This window comes from Bos javanicus, chromosome 14 (assembly GCF_032452875.1).
Source record: "Bos javanicus breed banteng chromosome 14, ARS-OSU_banteng_1.0, whole genome shotgun sequence".
NCBI lineage: Eukaryota > Metazoa > Chordata > Mammalia > Artiodactyla > Bovidae > Bos > Bos javanicus.
In genome coordinates, this window is record NC_083881.1 from 77,836,064 (window position 1) to 77,856,848 (window position 20,785).

A 20,785-nucleotide genomic window follows, 5' to 3' on the forward strand; every position below is an offset into this window, starting at 1 on the left:
TGAACATGGTCTGCAGGTTGTAAACACTGAGTTTTAAATGTGACCTAGTAAAAACTACACAAAAGAAATAATAAGGTTTTAAAAACATAAAATATTTGGGAGTTGGCTTTTCATTTTAAAATTACACCTTAGTTAGCATGCCAAAATATAGCTGTTCAGTGTGTTTCTTTTTTTTTTCCTGATAAGCTTTAGAAGTACAAGAAATGCCAGGCTTTTGCTAACATTACAGTTCAGTTCAGTCGCTCAGTCATGTCCGAAACTTTGCGACCACATGGACTGCAGCACACAAGGCCTATCTGTCCATCACCAACTTCTGGAGTTTGCTCAAACTCATGTCCGTTGAGTCGGTGACGCCATCCAACCATCTCATCCTCTGTCATCCCCTTCTCCTCCTGCCTTCAATCTTTCCCAGCATCAGGGTCTTTTCAAATGAGTCAGTTCTTCACATCAGGTGGCCAAAATATTGGAGTTTCAGCTTTAGCATCAGTCCTTCCAATGAATGTTTAGCACTGATTTCCTTTAGGATGGACTGGTTGAATCTCCTTGCAGTCCAAGGGACTCTCAAGAGTCTTCTCTCCAACACTATAGTTCAAAAGCATCAATTCTTCGGCTCTCAGCTTTCTTTATAGTCCAACTCTCACATCCATACATGACTACTAGAAAAACCACAGCTTTAACAAGACGGACCTTTGTTGGCAAAGTAATGTCTCTGCTTTTTAATATGCTGTCTAGATTAGTCATAGACAGCATATTAAAGAAATGCTGGAGCTTTTCTTCCAAGGAGCAAGCTTCTTTTAATTTCATGGCTTCAGTCACCATCTGCAGTGATTCTGGAGCCCCCCAAAATAAAGTCAGCCATGGTTTCCACTGTTTCCCCATCTATTTGCCATGAAGTGATGGAACCCAATGCCATGATCTTCATTTTCTGAATGTTGAACTTTAAGCCAACTTTTCCACTGTCCTCTTTCACTTTCATCAAGAGGCTCTTTAGTTCTTCACTTTCTGGCATAAGGATGGTGTCATCTGCATTTCAGAGGTTATTCATATTTCTCCTGGAGCTCTTGTTTCCAGCTTGTGCTTCATCCAGTCCAGCATTTCTCATGATGTATTCTGCATATAAGTGAAATAAGCAGAGTGATAATATACAGCCTTGACGTACTCCTTTTCCTATTTGGAACCAGTCTGTTGTTCCACGTCCAGTTCTAACCATTGCTTCCTGACCTGCATACAGATTTCTCAGGAGATAAGTCAGGTGGTCTGGTATTCCCATTTCTTTCAGAATTTTCCACAGTTTGTTGTGATCCACACAGTCAAAGGCTTTGGCATAATCAATAAATCAGAAATAGATGTTTTTCTGGAAATCTCTTGCTTTTTCCATGATTCAGCGGATGTTGGCAATTTGATCTCTGGTTCCTCTGCCTTTGCTAAATCCAGCTTGAACATCTGGAAGTCCACTGTTCACGTATTGTTGAAGCCTGGCTCGGAGAATTTTGAGTATTACTTTGCTAGTGTGTGAGATTAGTGCAATTGTGCAGTAGTTTGAGCATTCTTTGGCATTGCCTTTCTTTGGGATTGGAATGAAACTGACCTTTTCTAGTCCTGTGGCCACTGCTGAGTTTTCCAAATTTGCTGGCATATTGAGTGCAGCACTTTCATAGCATCATCTCTCAGGATTTGAAATAGCTCACTGGAATTCCATCCCCTCCACTAGCTTTGTTTGTAGTGATGTTTCCTAAGGCCTACTTGACTTCACATTCCAGGATGTCTGGCTCTAGGTGACTGATCACACCATCATGATTATCTGGGTCATGATGATCTTTTTTGTATAGTTCTTCTGTGTATTCTTGCTACCTCTTCTTAATATCTTTTGCTTCTATTAGGTCCACACCATTTCTGTCCTTTATTTTGCCCATTTTTGCATGAAAACTTCCCTTGGTCTCTCTACTTTTCTTGAAGATATCACTAGTCTTTCCCACTTTATTGTTTTCTTCTATTTCTTTGCATCGATCACTGAGGAAGGCTTTCTTATCTCTTACGCTAATATTTGGCCACTATTGATTATGCTGTGATAACTGATTTGTTCTGCAGTTAAGCAGGAAACCTTTTGAATCAAAAAGTATTCTGTGTTTTGAAAATGTCATTGAAAATGTTTAAAAGGTCACAACTTTGAGATTGAAGAAATAAAGATCAGTAATTCTTGGCTGGATGAACAGGATTTAATTGGAAAGTGAGGCTTTGAAACTCTTGCCAGCACTTTTATAATGCAAATCTGGGATTTGTAATGTCTCTGAAAGCAATAAATAACTTTTTATGTATTTTTCTGAATAATTAAGGGTATTATTTAGGCCTTCACGATGACGCAAATGAATATGAAACTCAGAAGAGAGCATGAAGTGTTAGTATGCGTGAAACTGGCAGCTGTTTAAAAAAAGCCTAAGCTGGATTCCATTCCAATGGCTACCGATACACCGTATGTCTTTATGGACATTACATCATTTTTCCTTCTGTTTTCTTGTATTGAAAGAATTATAATATCTATAGTAGCTACATGAGAGTTAGTAACGATTCAATGAGCAACAAAAAATAAAAGCTAATCAATACCTTGAGCCCTCTATGGAAAATATTTACTGCTAGGGAATTATTTAGATAATCAAGTATGATTCAACTAGAAAGCCAGATTTAGGTATATTTTATGGAGCTAAAAAAAAAGCAAGAATTTATTCTCTTCAAATAAGCTTAACTACTTTTCTTTCCTTTGAGCTGGGTTGATTTCAGATGAATGAAAGCAAAGCACTTTATTTTGCATACTTACTTCTAGTGAGTGATTGTGTTCAGGACAGAGTCCATAAGCACATAAGACTACGATTTTATTTCAAATTGGATATTTCTACATATGACATCTAAATTATCTGAGCCACCATTTCTATTTTATTCATAAATACATTCAGTAAACATATCTATCATCAATCAGATTATATGCTTACCCTTTCCAATGCGGCTTCACATTTTAAAAACTAATTCCTCAAAAACAGTATCAGTGGCAATATGGAAACAGTGGTAGTTGTGTTAGTTAACATACCTGTCAAAGCCTTAATTGTTTTGATTTGATTCCATAAAATCACTCGAGATTAGTTCTTCTCATTGTGGAATTTTATGTATGCCAAGTTTAGCAATTTATTTTCTTATATATAGGTATTTGATGTCCATAAATTTGCTTGGATAAGTTAGAATTGTGTGATAAAGACATGATTTTAAATCCTCCACAGATTTTGTCGTCTCATTAGATTTGCCTTTTAAAAATAATTAAATGGTGAAAATTGTAATGGCTGAGAGTTCAGATGGTGCAGTTAGATTGGTCAATATTATTTTTACAATTTTAACAACATTTATGCTAAACAGTCATGTAGCCTATATGATACCAGATTTGTTGCTGGGTTGAATGGACTTAATGACTGAACAGGTGCTTTTTTTTTTCCTACATGTATTTATATCAAATGATAAATTAATTTTAAATGACAATTATGATCAAAGATCTCATCCAAATTTTGGAGAGAGGCTCTATATGATATATAATGACAACAATTTCAAAATAAATCTGATATGAATTGTGACATTTGGCTTAATGTGACACTTTATTATATGAACAAATTAGATGGTAGTGAAAGTGCTGATAGCACTCTTCTGAAATATCATCAGCTATAAAGTCCTGCACCACTGCTTTCTTTATAAGCAGAACTTAAATAAATCTATTTAATGATCCTATGTATTTTCTTCCCTCCAAGTAACACTATATTCCTGCCTGCTATAATCTGCAATTACTTCCTTTTCCCCAAGGAGAACATTTCACTGAAGCAGTAAAAGCTGTTTGAGTCATAATCAGCCTCTCTGCTTCCTAAGACATTTTTTAAATTGTAAGAATTGAGGAAGACTCTGATGACTGTACTGTTTTTTTAGTATTGAAGCATAATGATTGCTTCTTAAAAGTGTGTCCTGGAACCCATTCAAGACACCACTGTCAAAATATATACATACATGATTGATTATCCAATTTATTGGTGATATTGTGTATGCTATCATAGTGCAGTTTAAATGATTTTGACAAGTACAGAAGAGTGTCATCGACAAGTGCAGAAACAAATGATGGGTTTAAGTGTTCAAATGTTTTTTACAGCATTTTACTGAGTGGCAGGTTGATAAATTAAAATTACAGTTGTAGCATCAGGCCTGAAAGCACAACTGCTTTAGATTACAAAAATAGCACTGTGGAAACTTTGTGTACTCTCTAGAGAAGTAGCCTGGAGGACCTTGGAAAAAATGAAACAAGTGCAGTTGCTAAAAGAATCATTAATTTTGTGGTAGCACAGTGTCTAAAAAAATTTTAAAAATAGATTTTTAGAAGAGGAAAATTGACTTTATCCCCTTATCCCTTTTTCCCTGGAGACCTAGAGAAAATTGGATCCACACCATCAAAAGATAGGTTTTGAATTGGCCATTAGTGATCCCATGATGTCTGATGGGTGTGTTTAAAGCTTAGAGGCAGTTTCTTGTTAACTCTTCCTTAGTTTCAGTGTTACACCTGGATTTTAGCCTGTCATTCTGTCACCACATCCCACCCAATTCAGTTGAACTTCCCTAAGATATCACTCAATCACTCACTGATTCTGATACTATTAAAGAAAATAATATTTCATCGGGCATTTCTTTTCCATTCTTTTTTTTTTCTTTGAGATTTGATTGTTTTTAACAAATGAAAATTGCATACATTTAAGGTATACAACATGATGTTTTGAAATTACGTACACATTATGAAGGGCTTCCCATATGGCCCTAGTGGTAAAGAACCCACCTGTCAATGAAGAGACATTAGAGATGTGGGTTCGATCCCTGGGTTGGGAAGATCCCTTGGAGGAGGGAATGGCAACCCACTCCAGTATTCTTGCCTGGAGAATCCCATGGACAGAGGAACCGTGGTGTTGGAGAAGAAACTTGAGAGTCCCTTGGACTGCAAGGAGATCCAACCATTCAATCCTAAAGGAAATCAGTCCTGACTATTCATTGGACGGACTGATGCTGAAGCTGAAACTTCAATACTTTGGCCACCTGATGCAAAGAGCTGACTCTGGAAAAGACCCTGATGCTGGGAAAGATTGAAGGCAGAGGAGAAGGGGACGACAGAGGATGAGGTGGTTGGATGGCATCACCAACTCAATGGACATGAGTTTGAGTAAGCTCCAGGAGTTGGTGAAGGACAGGGAAGCCTGGTGTGCTCAGTCCCTGGGGTCACAAAGAGTCAGACATGACTGAGCGACTGAACTGAACCGAACTGAATCCTAACAGGTGAAAGTGATGTCATTCTGCTCAAGTTCTGATTCTTTTCAAGTCATGCCTGAGCTACTGCAACAGTGTTCTATGCGGCTCTGTTACAACCTCACTTTGGAGAACATTCTTCAGTTAAAAGCAAAACAGACAAACAAAACACATAACAACAATTCAAAGTGAAAAGTGAAGGTGAAAGTCTCCCAGTCGTGTCCAACTCTTGGCGACCCCATGGAATAGTCCATGGAATTCTCCAGGTCAGAATACTGAAGTGGTTAGCCTTTCGCTTCTCCAGGGAAACATCCCAACCCAAGGATCGAAGCCAGGTCTCCCTCATTGTTTTACCAGCTGAGCCACCAGGGAAGCCCACAATAATTCAATGACTACTAAACCCACAGAAGGTAAAGAAAGTTCTTTGCATTAGTATAATTTCTCTGCAAACAACCACTAATTTAACCCGCCAATCTTAATCTCTCCTCTCTTTTCACGAACCTTCAAGTTTGCTGGACTGGGGTGCCTGATGTGCTCGGTGCAGTCAGTTCTCCCTGCTGCCAATTTTTCCTTCCAGTTCCTTCTTCTGGGGACACTATTCTTATTACTTCTCCATTGAATTCTTAGTTCACATGGAGGATAGACTCAAGTTCTACTTTTTGTTTTAAAAATTCTCTGGACAATTTGGCTAATTTCTTTAATGTCTCAATTCCTAGATCAAACATTTTAATCCCTAAGTGACTGACCAACACCAATCATTTTACAGTAGTCTATGATTCTCTTGTTTACTTTTTGAAGCTCTTTTATAATTATCCCTACGGTGGTATTGCTTTCCTATTTTCATGCTCTTATTGGAGTTTTAAATACTGTACTTGTTATTTTATATAAATGTAAGCACATTCCAAAATTGTGTCCTGTCTTCATGCTATTTTTTTCTTGTCTATCTTCCTCAAAGATCTCCAAGGTAAAGTCACTGTTCACGACTGTGCTGATTTCACTCTCTTCGGAGCTTCTTCTCCAAGAATTCAATTCCATTACCACTTTTCTAGAATATTCAGGCCTTTGGATTTAATTAGCTGGAATTTCTGCCATTTGGAAGAACTCACTTCTTTAGGAAAGATTTATAATATAACTTAGTTGTTGCACAAAGTGTTAATGACAAATGATATCTATTTTCTGTTTACTATATGTCAGATACTGTTCTAAGTACTTTGCAATATTATCTCATTCACAACAGCCCTAATAGTTAGTTATTATCTCAAGGGAGAAAATGGAGGTTCAGAGGACTTAAATTGCCCAAGGCACCTAGCTGGGAAATGACAGAATGGAATTTAAATCAAGGAAATCAATGGCAGAATTTAGTCTCTTAAAACAGGCAGCTATGGTATAATAATGTAAAGCACCAGTAAACACAAAGTTTCAAACAAAACATGGATAGAAGTAAACTAATGTAAATCTTTGACCTAATAAGAATGTCAAAGTGTAATAACATCTGTATAACACCAGCAGAAGTACACTGAAGCTCCAAATTCAGTTCCAGGACTGCAAAGAAAAGGGGAAAATATTCCCCAAGGAAAATTATTTGACAAAATGTAGGTGTTGGCAATTATATGAGGGATACTGTTAGCTGCAGAGTCCAGAGCTTCAGTTCAGTCCAGAGCTTTGCTCTTTTGACAGTGTAAGCTCCTTCTCAGCTGGACTTAGTAGAATAGGTCAGGGACTTGTCAGGGTTGTGGGAACTCCAGGCTTGGCTGGGGCATGATCGACTCACTGTTAAAGCCAGTGCTTTAACAGATAAATATAATAATTTTGATAATTTTATCCTTGATGTTTTTTGAATCTCTCTCAGCCAAGCCTGAGAGACAACACATTCTGAGCTATATTAATAAAAAATTTTAAATTCTTCTGAGTTAATTAAATTATTCTAATACAATGAAAAAGCCTGAAAAAAAAAAATTTACCCATGCAGTAAATAGCCATCCTCCTAATACAGCTGCTGCTGCCGCTGCTGCTAAGTCACTTCAGTCGTGTCCAACTCTGTGCGACCCCATAGACAGAAGCCCACCAGGCTCCCCCGTCCCTGGGACTCTCCAGGCAAGAACACTGGAGTGGGTTGCCATTTCCTTCTCCAATGCATGAAAGTGAAAAGTGAAAGTGAAGTCGCTCAGTCGTGTCCGACTCTTAATGACCCCATGGACTGCAGCCTTCCAGGCTCCTCTCTGTCCATGGGATTTTCCAGGCAAGAGTACTGGAGTGGGGTGCCATCGCCTTCTCCATCTAATAAAGCTACTTAGAGGAAAATTCATCAACCGAAAAGTTGGTATGATTCAAAATTTCGATTCTAAAATACAACTCATGAAAAGTTTTCTTTGAAGAAGGTTAACTTCATGCTAAAGAGATAAGAAGAAACAGTTCACATGGGAATTTTCACTTAGTGCCTCGAGTGTACTTTCAAGTGGCTCAGTGTCTGCAAACTGTCGACACAGCTCTTGAAGGGAATTCATGCATCGTCTTGACATGTCCTTTTACTCTATGAATCTCAAATGTCAAGTGAACAGGAGTTGCCTTTCCCCTCATCTCTTTCTTCATTAAAAAGCTGTAAAACTTTTCTAAGGCAAGACGTTTTAAACTAAGATTTATATCTTAGACTTTTAATTGGGACCATCACCGGGTTCTTACTCACTTTGCTGAACGCAAACTTGGCGTCTGTTCTCTCTCAGTTGATTTCCAAAATCAGAATCTAACTGATGCCACATACAAGAAAACATTTGCCAGAAGAGTTTTCTAAATCACTCTAAAATGCAATGTTTTGAGGATCAACAGACTATGAGCCATCTAGCACTTTTTAGCACTCAAGCTAAGCTTTGTTCTAAATACAGTTGATTTTTCTTTTTTACTATTGAGAGGTGAGTGAGATAGGAAAATACTTGAATTTTTGAATCTATTATTTAAATTGATCATATTTATAATAAAATGTATTCTATGTGATATATTTTAATCAGTTTACATATGTAATGCATGTCACATATAAACTATATTAAATATAGTATTTAATAATTAATATTTTAAATATAAAACATTTTATTTTCCTATAACAAAATATTTATTAAATACCCCAACCCTAGGTCTAGGACAACATTGGAACGAGCTTTATGCCCCTGAGCATAGGTGCTGTGCTCCCTGTGAACCATGGTGACCTCCATGGCACATCTTCTGGTGTCTTTACATCTACCCTGGTCTCTGGTGGACAACTCTAGATCAATGTGTCCACCTCCGCCGTACACATCCAAGACAGGAAGAGACCCATGGGAAGCTGTGTGAAGACTGTCTGGAGAGATTCCACCGACCTTAAATGTCTGCACGAACAACCTGTGACCGTTTGTACAGACAGGATGAGGAAGGCTGCAAACCATGTGGACGGTGGCTGCAGGCCTGGCTGGTACCAGAACCGCCTACATAGCTTTGGAAAATACTGCACCTACTGCCCTCCCTGGAGAAGGCAATGGCACCCCACTCCAGTACTCTTGCCTGGAAAATCCCATGGGTGGAGGAGACTGGTGGGCTGCAGTCCATGGGGTCGCGAAGAGTCGGGCACGACTGAGTGACTTCACTTTCACTTTTCACTTTCATGCACTGGAGAAGGAAATGGCAACCCACTCCAGTGTTCTTGCCTGGAGGATCTCAGGGACAGGGGAGCCTGGTGGGCTGCTGTCTCTGGGGTCGCACAGAGTCAGACACGACTGACGCAATTTAGCATTGACCTCCCTGAATTAACAGACTCAGACTCTGGGATGAGCCTTCATGTCTCACTCTAGACTCAAGTTTATTTTAATGTTTCCTAATGATATTATTTTACTAATATTTCACTGGTGCATATGAAAGTTCCTCTCATATCACCACACAGTTGAAGGTCTAAGATCTGAAATTTCATTTAACTTCCTTTCATCATTCCCTAACCTTCTTCCATAAGCAAATATTTCCTTGTGTTATAACTTTCTGTGACAAATTTTTCCACTGGAATCTTTAGCTTGAATTTATGTTTGTAATATTTAAATTTTTTATTCATAATTACTGTAGCACATTTATCAAAGGAGGAATTTTGCTCCCTAATTTACATTAAGAGATGCACGTTAAAGTTTTATCAATATTTTTCCATTAAAAATTTAAATAATAATTAGTGTTCATCATTGAAATATGAAACAGAATATCTACACTCATGCTTATTCCATTTACAATTTTTATGTCAGAAAAACAACAAGGCTGTTTATTTAACTTATATTCAGAGCACATCATGTGAAATGCCAGGCTGGATGAGTTATTAGGTAGAATCAAGTTTGCAGGGAGAAATATCATCAACCTCAGATATGCAGATGATACCACTCTAGTGACAGAAAGCAAAGAGGAACTAAAGAGCCTCTTGATGAGGGTAAAGAGGAGAGTGAAAAACCTGGCTTAAAACTCAATATTAAAAAGGCAAAGATCATAGCATCCTGTCCCATTACTTCATGGCAAATAGAAGAGGAAAATGTGGAAGCAGTGACGAATTTCCTCTTCTTGGGCTCTAAACTCACTGAAGATGGTGACTGCTGCCATGACATTAGACGATGATTGCTTCTTGGAAAAAAAGCTATGAGAAACCTAGAGAGTATAGTATTAAGAAGTAAAGACATTGCTTTGGAGAGAAATATAGTCAAAGCTATGGTCTTTCCAATAGTCATGTACAGATAACAAGAGTTGGACCATAAAGAATGCAGAGCATCAAAGAATTGATGCCTTCTAACTGTGGTGCTGGAGAAGACTCTTGAGAGTCCCTTGGACAGCAACGAGATTAAACCAGTTCATCCTAAAGGAAATCAATCCTGAATACTCATTGGAAGGACTCATGCTGAAGCTCTAATACTTTGGCCACCTGATACAAAGAACCAACTCCCTGGAAAAGACCCTGATGCTGGGAAAGACTGAGGGCAGAAGAAGAAGAGGGCAACAAAGGATGAGATGGCTGGATGGCATTCACTGATTCAATGGACATCAGTCAGTTCAGTCACTCAGTCATGTCCGACTCTTTGTGACCCCATGGACTGCAGCACACCGGGCCTCCCTGTCCATCACCAGTTCTCAGAAATTGTGCAAACTCATGTCCATCAAGTCAGTGATGCCATCCAACCATCTCATCCTCTGTCATCCCCTTCTCCTCCTGCCTTCAATCTTTCCCAGCATCAGGGTCTTTTCCAATGAGTCAGTTCTTCGCATCAGGTGGCCAAAATATTGGAATTTCATGAACTAGGGCAAACTCCAGGAGACGGTAAGGGACTCCAGGGAGGCCTGGAGTACTACAGTCCATGGGGTTACAGAGATTCAGACAGGACTTGGCGTCTAAACAACAGCAACATAAAAAGTTCCTTTGGTTTCTACATGTAAATCAAGGGATAATCTGTAAAAGTAGAGGTTTATTCTCTGAGCTATTTCAGAGCTCTCTCATTGAGAGCTGTCAACAGTGATAAGAACAATGCTAAATCCTTGATCTAAATTTTCTGTTTTGATCTCCATTTCACAAATTAGGAATCTGAGGCTTGGGAGTTTACGTAACTGCAGAAACCAATAAAACTAGTTTATAAATGTCACAGCCTATGAAGGCAAAAGAAAATCCTATACATACTTCTGTACATAAATACATAAAAGTGCTTTCAGACTCTGTCAGGCAATGGACTGAAACATGCAATATTTAGTACTGGTTTATTCATTAATATAAGTTTTACTGACTATAGAATTAAAATGAATGTGAGTAAGGTGTACAGGGCTCTAGAAAAACTCAATCGTGTATACTCACATGTCAACTGATACCACAGACAATACATCAGATTATTCGTTCCCTTTGCCAAGGTACTGGATTAATTCAGTCACAAATTTGAATCATGGTTCTCATAGTAGATTGCCTGTTGCCTAGTAGGCTCAAAAGTGTCCATTATGTTCATCATACCTCTTACTGAACAGGGTAAGGAGTGAGATTCATATATACTTTTGAATGGTCTTATTTAAAATCATTTTCTTGGAGGGGAATGGAGATATTTCACTATAAATCAAAATAGCCAGTCAGCAGGACTATTTGGGCTGCTTGTTTCACCCCACTTTATTTTAAGACATATCTAAGGAAAGCAATATATTCTTGCTGCCACACTGGTTTTCCCATTTTGAGTAGTATTTGCTGAGTAATAGATCATTCTTTTCGGGAAACTTTTTCTCAGTCCTCTCATACCAAGTTCTAAACTTCTGAGACGTTTAAAACAAAGATTTCTCAGGGTTTGCCCTTGTAAAATAGAAGTTTGCAATAAATGGGTTTTTGTCTCAAGTAGTCAAGAGAACGGGAAATGCGGCCGAACAACTGTGTCAAGTGAGGCGTGAAGAAAAGTGATTTCAGCCTCCGGACTTGAGGGCGGGACGCACATGAATTCAAAATTAAAAAGATCACTTTAGGCTTAAAGGTTTTTAACAATGGGAGCTGATGATGAATGAAGGAAGAAGCATGGTCTAACGATTTTGGGGGCCAGTCCAACTTGACCTTTCATTTTTCATGAAGTCCTCCAGTAAGGGCCTCTACTCCGTTTTCCTCTCCCAGAAGCCCCAGCAATTACTGTGATTCTTCTGATTCAAATGGCCTCCTGAAACGCTTTTAGGAGGACCAGAAGGACAGAGGGAAGCGTGTTCAGTGAGTGCGAGAAATATTCAATGGCTGCGAACAAAGTAATGAACGAAATCCAGTGCCGTCATTGAAAAATGTGATGCCATCCCATGTTTCTGGCCTTGGCTGCTGACATGTGATTTTTTTTTTTTCCCCTCTTCAAATAACAGCATGATTTCTTCTGAAGTAGATGTCACATCTTCCAATGTTTTCTGATATTTTAAAACATCCACCCTAATGCTGCAAAAGTCCTTTAGTAAGACATTTTGGTATGTTAGTGAAAGATTACATGGTAGATCAGTGAAAACATTTTTGCAGAGTCTCAATTAGCTAAACACCTAAAAACAGTACATGTGTATTCTTGTCAACGGTATATTATTTTTGGAACACGTTCTGTGACTCAGAATGATACTATCAGAGAGGGCAAGCGTTAGTCTTACTTAATCTGCTCCAGGGTTCCTCAGCTTTGTGTTTAAAGAAGCAGTCAGTGTAAGCAGTGGCGAAATAAAAGTGACATGACAGACGGGAAAAGATAAAGATTTTGGAGACAGATTTAGAGGAAAAGGGGAAGAAACACTGACTGGGGTAGATGAAATCCAACAGTACAAAAATGAGCAGAGTGATTAGGAAGAGTGAGCTGTGGTTCAGAGGGATTTTTAAAACCATCAAACCATACCTTCATCTGATGAGATAATCACTGTGAACGTTTTTTTAGCTCTTATAGAGGATACAGGATCTCATATACACTGGTTAGTTAAATTTCTGAGACCACAAAACAGTGGTCTCAAGGAGCATTTTAGTTGTCTTTTAAAGGTAAATAGCCACATTACTGAGGAAACGATGCATCGGTGGCAGGTTATGACCTTGAATATGGGGTTTGATGACTGAAAACATTATCTCAGAAGACCTTGTTAATTTGAATTAAAGATGTTAGAGAACTGAGATTTTGAAAATTTAGACATATACTCACCCAACTGACAGGAAAGGCTCCTTTGATTCAAGTCTATGAAAAAAACATGAAAAACTTATTTTAATATAACAATTTTCTATTTTACATGAATGATAGAATTTTGAAAATTTTTCTTTTACTTGAATGACAGAATTATTATACTTGTTTGGAGGAAAATGCACAATTTCTTTCCATTAAAACACTAAATAATATATTAAGACCTAATCTAGACTAATTCAAATTCTATCTGGATTAATGCAGAAGCTAAATAAGATGAGAGAGACATGGAATGGAAATGTAGCATTTAAATAATACATTAAGATAATATTGTTAGTCTAATTCTGATTTGTACTTTCTACATTTACTTATTTCCTTTTTTAATAGTAATTTGTGGAAGTTTTAATATATCTGTTGATGGTTATGTAGTAGTGAAGCAATTTGTAATGCATTTGGTTAAATATAGACTGAATAATTTGTTTCCAGTGATGAAGAGAGAAGCAGCATACTGTTCCTGGTCATTTATTAGAAGCAACCCCAGTTAGGGCTGGAGGAGAGAAATTAGGGACTCCTGCCTCCTCTGTGTTTCTTAAGAGCCGGTTGTTTTTGTGCTTCCTAACACTTTGAAGGAGAATTATAATCCCGAAGCTTCCAGCTACTTGTGGCATCTTGTGCAAGCCGATTAAAAACCTTCTGGGGCTTGCTTTTTCCACTATAATACAGGCTAGGATTTGCTCCTAGCTAATTTTATGATTTCATAAATTAACTATTTGTGAAAGGTAAATGAATCAGGAAAGGATCTACTTCTAAATATTTCCTAATAATAGCTATGGAGACCAGCTACTGGGTGTATACTGACCACTTCATTTTCATGTAAGCTTTTCAACTTATAATTATGGGGTAAATATAGGCAAATATTGAGGACATTTTAATCTAAACCCCAGTGTTTAAAATTTTTGAGAAACTTTCATCTTTTAAACTATTTTATTCATAAATAGTTATAGGAAAATGGCAAGAAATTTAATTCTGCACTAAAAATTCACTGATCACCAGATGATTGTATTTTGACATGGACAGCTAAAGGGACTATTTTAGAATTAAGCCAAATATCTTTACTTTTTTACAAGTCTAAACAATGAAGACAATAATATCATTTTGGTCTCTATTTCATTCTGTATATATAAAAATGGCTTATTAGAAATATTCCTTGTCTGCTTACTGGATGAGCTCACATGGCTCTCTGCCTAAAGCCTTGCTGCTTGGTGAACAGTATTATAGCAGGAAGGGACTCTTTTAGGGAGCAGGCACCCTAGGGTCCCTTTGAGCAGCAACACTTAGGAAAGAAACAGAGAAAATCAATTGCTGGTGTTGAGTTGGAGACATATATTTATGAAACTTTTCCCCTTACTGAATTCCAATATTATTAAGACTTCCACGTAAGTTATTGGTCATATTATATGCTTGTTTTCCCCATATATTTATGGTATGGATAGGCAAACAGATCTAAGAGAAAAACATTGAAGATAAACAATGAAATATGTTTGTTTGTTTTATAAGACATGACCACTGACAAATGATCAAAAGAAATTACCTTGAAGAAATAAGGGGGATTCTATATTATGTGATTCAGGAGACTGTTTACTTATTTGCAAATCATCACGATATCACTGCTCCCTTATTTTTCCATCTAATAATACTTGAGAAATAGCCAACATGTGGGTATTAATAGAAGCCCTCCTTTCCGTGTTTGCCAGTGATTCAACCTAACGTCAATCAGACTTCACTTTAAGTGTGTTATTTGCATGTGTAAGGTACTCGACCTTACAGAAAAACATCTACTTCTGCTTTATTGACGATGCCAAAGCCTTTGACTGTGTGGGTCACAATAAACTGCAGAAAATTCTGAAAGAAATGGGAATACCAGACCACCTAACCTGCCTCTTGAGAAATCTGTATGTAGGTCAGGAAGCAACAGTTAGAACTGGACATGGAACAACAGACTGGTTCAAAGACTGGGAAAGAAGTACGTCAAGGCTGTATATTGTCACCCTGCTTATTTAACTTACATGCAGAGTACATCATGAGAAACGCTGGGCTGGATGAAGCACAAGCTGGAATCAAGATTGCTGGGAGAAATATGAATAACCTCAGATAATGCAGATAACACCACCCTTATGGCAGAAAGTGAAGAGGAACTAAAGAGCCTCTTGATGAAAGTGAAAGAGGAGAATGAAAAAGTTGTCTTAAAGCTCAACATTCAGAAAACAAAGATCATGGCATCTGGTCCCATCACTTCATGGCAAATAGATGAGGTAACAGTAGAAACAGCAGCAGACTTTATTTTTTTTGGGTTCCCAAATCACTGCAGATGGTGACTGAAGCCATGAAATTAAAAGACGCTTACTCCTTGGAAAGTTATGTCCAACCTGGTGGCTCAGATGGTAAAGCGTCTGCCTGCAATGCGGGAGACCTGGGTTCATTCCCTGGGTCGGGAAGATCCCCTGGAGAAGGAAATGGCAACCCACTCCAGTACTCATGCCAGGAAAATTCCATGGATGGAGAAGCCTGGTGGACTACAGTCCATGGGGTCGCAAAGAGTCAGACATGACTGACCGACTTTACTTCACTACTCCTTGGAAAGTTATGTCCTACCTAGATAACATATTAAAAAGCAGAGACATTACTTTGCCAACAAAGGTCCGTCTAGTCAAGTCTATGTTTTTCCAGTGGTCATGTATGGATGTGAGAGTTGGACTGTGAAGAAGGCTGAGCACTGAAGAATTGATGCTTTTGAACTGTGGTGTTGGAGAAGACTCTTGAGAGTCCCTTGGATTGCAAGGAGATCCAACCAGTGCATTCTGAAGGAGATCAGCCCTGGGATTTCTTTGGAAGGAATGATGCTGAAGCTGAAACTCCAGTACTTTGGCCACCTCATGCGAAGAGTCGACTCATTGGAAAAGACTCTGATGCTGGGAGGGATTGGGGGCAGGAGGAGAAGGGGACGACAGAGGATGAGATGGTTCGATGGCATCACCGACTCAATGGACATGGGTTTGGGTGGACTCTGGGAGTTGGTGATGGACAGGGAGGCCTGGCGTGCTGCAGTCCATGTGGAAGCAGAGTCAGACACGACTGAGTGACTGAACTGAACTGAAGGTGCTCGGGTCCTGTCTCGTCTTTCTTCATTCCCCACGGCCTCAGCTGGCCCCATGCCCCTCAGTGCTGTGTGCTTCTTAGCACTGAGCAATGCAGAGAGAGTGTGGAAATGCTGACTGTCTGACTGCTCTTTCCCTCTCCATGTCTCAGTTAGCAATGTTCAGTGGGTTTTCCTTTTATGTGCCTCTTATGTCTCTCATCACTCAGTTCCCAGGCTCATTCTCCTCCCCGATCCCAGCCTGGCTGGTCTCTCCACATGGAAACTCTTTGTTCAGAGCTGCTCTAGCTTGGTGCACGTGACTTGCACTAAGCTTCCTTCCACGCTGCTGCCCACCCCACTTGTTTAGGGGCTGCACTGTGTTATTTTCCTTACAGGCGTCCTGTGCATGTTAGTCACTCAGTTGTGTCTGACTCTCTTGCGACCCCATGGACTGTAACCCTCCAGGCTCCTCTGTCCATGGGGTTCTCCAGGCAAGAACACTGGAGTGGGTTGCCATTAACAGAAGCAAGACCCACCACTTGCCTTTCCCTGTGTGATAACTAAAATGCTGAATTCAGAATGTGTTTAAAATAATTATTGATTGATTTCCCCCCTTTTTTTCCCTGAAGGTTTCATATAAATAGCTGGTGGATTGGAGCATATAAGGTACATATGTTGCCCCCTGACCCCAATGGTTAACATGGTTAGTCTTACTAGTTATTTACCTTCTTCCACTTTCACCACATCACTCACCACTTCAACTATCTCCTTCCAAGTTCTCAACCGAAGATCTCAGAAGAGAATCCAAAGTTTTCAAAATGATGCTGCACAGCATTCTGACTGATGTGCTATAAACCAAGGGTGTATAAATCCTGCTTACCACTTGGTTTTACACAGCCCACAAGCTAAGGGGTTTTTTAAGTTTAATGGTTGGAAATAGCAAAAGAAGAATATTTTGTGAACTTTTGAAAATTCATATGAAATTCCAGTTTCAGTGTCCATAAATAAAGTTCATTGGTACACAGTCATGCTCATTCATTCATATATTGTTTAAGGAGGTTTTGTGCTATAATAGTAAGTTGAGAGTAGTTGCAACAGGGTCTATATCTTAAAATATTTAATATATGATCTTTACAGAAAAAAAGCTGCCATTAGATGAAAAATGATACAGTTGGAAGGAACTGGAAACAACTCAAATGTGGCACTCTTTATTTTGATACAGACTTCAAAGTTCAAAATAATTTGCATTTCTTCTCTATAATACCAAGTCAGTCTCTGAGCCTAGTGAAAGAATAATTCTAAAATACAAATTTCATGTTACCACCTTTCTTGATAATGTTACTAACCATAGAAAGATGCCCAGACTTTCGAGCTTGCCATTTAAAACCTCTTCACAAACACGCCCCATATCAACTTTTCTTGTTTTTTTTAAAAATCATTTCTCTTGCCAACCATATTATTCCAAGAGATTTGTCTATTTATAGCCCAAACAAATCTGGTTTAGCCATGTTTTGGTGTAATTTCTGCTCCTATACTGGAATACTGTTTCCCCCTTCCTTTCTCTATCATGCTCTATTTATCTTTTGAGTTTATCTAATTTAAAAAGCCAGTCCTGACACCTTCATCTTCCAGGGACCATCCTGTCTTAGGCTTCTATTACTTATTATCTCTATCACTATGTCCTAGTCTCAGGACATTAATCCTGGTTAATAGGCTACCTGAGAGTTTCATTAAGACTGGTAAGAACATTAAACTTGTGTTTCTGCTTGGATAAGAAGCTCCTGACACTCTGTGCTAAGCCTTCCAATGGGCTCACGGGGGACGTACTTGGTGATGCTATCAGCTGAGCAGAAAGGCAAGATTATTGCCCAGTAGTCACTATTAAGTCATGAAGACAAGGTACCAGGACTCCCAAGCATTTCCAGTGGTGACAGGGAACAGGAAATCTTAGTGGGGAGCACCACCAGGAAATCCTCTCATGTCTTATCCTCAAGATGATCACACACAGCAGAGGAAAGGGACAGTTGATCCACACTGGATCCTGCTGTGTTTTGTGACCAACTATCCAATCCTTGCTCATTACGTGAAGTCAGCTTTTCTCACCTTGAGATGATTCAGAGAGCCTTACATTGTTCTCATTAATTTTATAGCAAACATCATAATCAACTCAAGGGGCTGTAATGAAGAATACAGAAAAGCTAGCACAGTTCCTGGCAGAGAGGGGATCTTGCCAGCCACGACTGTCCCAAAGACAGATATTAATAGTTAACTCTAAGGGATGAAACTGCCTTGAATCTATAAATAGCTCATTTTTTGCAATTTTAGTTCTGAAAAGTGAAAAAATGTAAAAGAAAAAAAAAACTATTAAGAGAAATACACCTTTGGAGAAAATTGTTTATCAATTTTACCCTTAGCAACAGGTGATTATGTTGTGATATGCCCAGAGAGAACTTTTCTGAGCTTTTTTGTAAGATAATTGTTTTGTGAAGAAGAAGATTGATTTTATCTTTCCTGGGATTTTCTTTGAACATGAAGTAGGTAGTGCATTTGGTAATACTTTATTCAGGACTCCCTAGAATTAGGAGTAGAATAAGATAAATAAATGATAGCCTTCAGAAAAATAAGAGCCAGTAGAGAATAAAATGGAATGAGAAATGAAGATCAATGTTTGGGGCTAGAGGATTTATAATACTTTGTATTTAACAACAATAAAAAAAACTAAGCTGTCTTTACTAAGGGCCAAGATTACTCAAAATGCTTTATAAACATTGGCTTCTTTTCGCATCATGATGCCTCTGAAGTAGATCTTATTTTGCAGAGGAGGAAACTGATACCCAGTGATGCTAACTGTCTTGCACAAGGTCACAGAGATGAAGAGGGGTTGAACTTGGGTTTGAATTTAGGCGTCTGACTCCAGAGTTCTCGTGGTCATGTCTTGCCTGGTGTGCTGCCTGGCACCAGTCTACTGGTTCTGTCGGCTTTGCTTTATTTGTACGTGTGCCTTCTGGCACCGCCACGTTCCCTCTCTTTATACATTCAGTTCTCTACTGAGAAACCTTGTCTGATTTCAGCTGTCTCCAAATGATGGATATTCATAAACTTATGTCTGCAGCACCACGCTATTTGTTGATGCGTGGCTGTATCCACCCACTATACATCTCCAGCTGCAGATGCCTTTAACTTCACATGTTTCAAGTGAAACTCACCTTCTTCTCTCCCTTCGCTCTGCTTTACCCCTAACTCAGTGTCATAACCGACCTCCCAGATATTCAGACTAGAAAGGTTGGAATCTTTCTCCTTAACTCCTTTCCAGCAACACTCACTTTCAGTAGATTCTCCTAGTTCTGCTCCTATTTCCAAAAGTCCTCTTCATTCTGTTTTTCCCTGTCAGTTATTATCACAGTTCTAGTGATCATCAACTTTTAGGTGGGCTAATAAAATAATGTCCTCAGTGACCGCCCCCCCTTATTCTGTATTTCTTTGGAATAGCTGTATCTACTGGCGAAACTATCTCTCTACAATACAAGTGTTATCATGTAATTCCTTTCATTGCAAATACCTGAGTGCTTCTGGGAACCATTCCTTTATAAGGCACCATAGGGTGGTTAGGAGTGCTTCATAACTGTTCCCATAGCCCCCTGTAACACTTAATCGTGATGTATTACAAACTGTAGGTATATTTTCCAAGCTCCTCATTAAGACTGTCTTAGTAAATGATTTGGTCAAATGAATTTTCTGTGCCTGGCTCCTTGACCCCTACTTCCATTATTTGCCTACAGAATAAAGTCCCAATTCTTTAGTATAACCTAAAGTTCATTCACAGTCTGGTTCTAGGATGCCTCCCCTGACTTTGTCTGCTACCACTTCAGATTCTGTATTCCAGCCACGCTGAGCCAACAGCACTGTTGGGCGGCATCTTCTTCCTCAAATCCATGTGCTTTGGCATTTACTGGGTTTTTGCAGAAATGACTTCAACTACATTGGTTCTTGAAGTAGGATTATAAGGATTGGCTCTTGGAGGAGGTTTATAAAATTAGTAATCTTTTATGAAACTAAAGAGACATAAATATGATCCATTACTATATTTATATGATCTTGTAGTTAAAATTTTGAAGCAACAGCAATTCTTTACTACTATTTAATCTATCCTCTCTAGCAATGATAACCCACACCTGACCGACATTTCAGATGGATGAACCAAAGGATGCAATTTGCATAATCAGACTGCCAGACTCTAGTCCTGACTCTGCCACCTTCAGATTGTGTGATCTTGAAAAAGTAAGGTGCTTTTCTTTGTGCCTCAATGATCTCATCTGCAAAATGGAGGTAATAATAAATCTAACTCTTAATGGATGTTGAGATAATTAGATAAATAACTAAATACAGCACTTACAGGGAACCCAGGTTTGGGAATAAATTGTTGTAGCAGTTATATATGTTGGGCTATGTTGGTGAGATATACTGGAGGCAATAGATGAAAATGCAGGCCTGGAACTCATCTGAGGAAATAGATTTAAGCGTCATGTCATCAATACAGAGTTAGTGTGTGACATCATAGGAGATAATGAGGGTCCCCAGAGGGAGTGTGTAGAATGGGAAAAAAGGGTTTGGGGAGAATATTTGGAATCACTAGCAGGCTTCCAGAGGTCAGTGCAGAGTTCAGAAGAGGGCAGGAGAACTGTGGCCATTGGCACTCATCTGTAACTGCCATGACTCCCAA

The 20,785-nt window shown here is 38.8% G+C and overlaps 1 protein-coding gene and 1 long non-coding RNA gene across 12 annotated transcripts in view; one reads left to right on the forward strand and one right to left on the reverse strand.

Annotated features, from left to right (window-relative positions):
• RALYL (RALY RNA binding protein like) overlaps positions 1–20,785 on the reverse strand; it is an 826,242-nt gene that overhangs the window by 123,384 nt on the left and 682,073 nt on the right. For all 11 annotated transcript variants that reach the window (XM_061439477.1, XM_061439475.1, XM_061439476.1 and 8 more), the window contains one exon: positions 12,954–12,986. In XM_061439477.1, coding sequence (XP_061295461.1) covers positions 12,954–12,986 — 33 coding nt within the window. The remainder of the gene's footprint in view (positions 1–12,953; positions 12,987–20,785) is intronic.
• Positions 5,590–20,785, forward strand: part of LOC133260775 (uncharacterized) — a 49,256-nt gene continuing 34,060 nt past the window's right edge. Inside the window, exons 1-2 of the long non-coding RNA XR_009740959.1 lie at positions 5,590–5,717; positions 20,222–20,343. This is a non-coding gene — a long non-coding RNA (uncharacterized LOC133260775). The remainder of the gene's footprint in view (positions 5,718–20,221; positions 20,344–20,785) is intronic.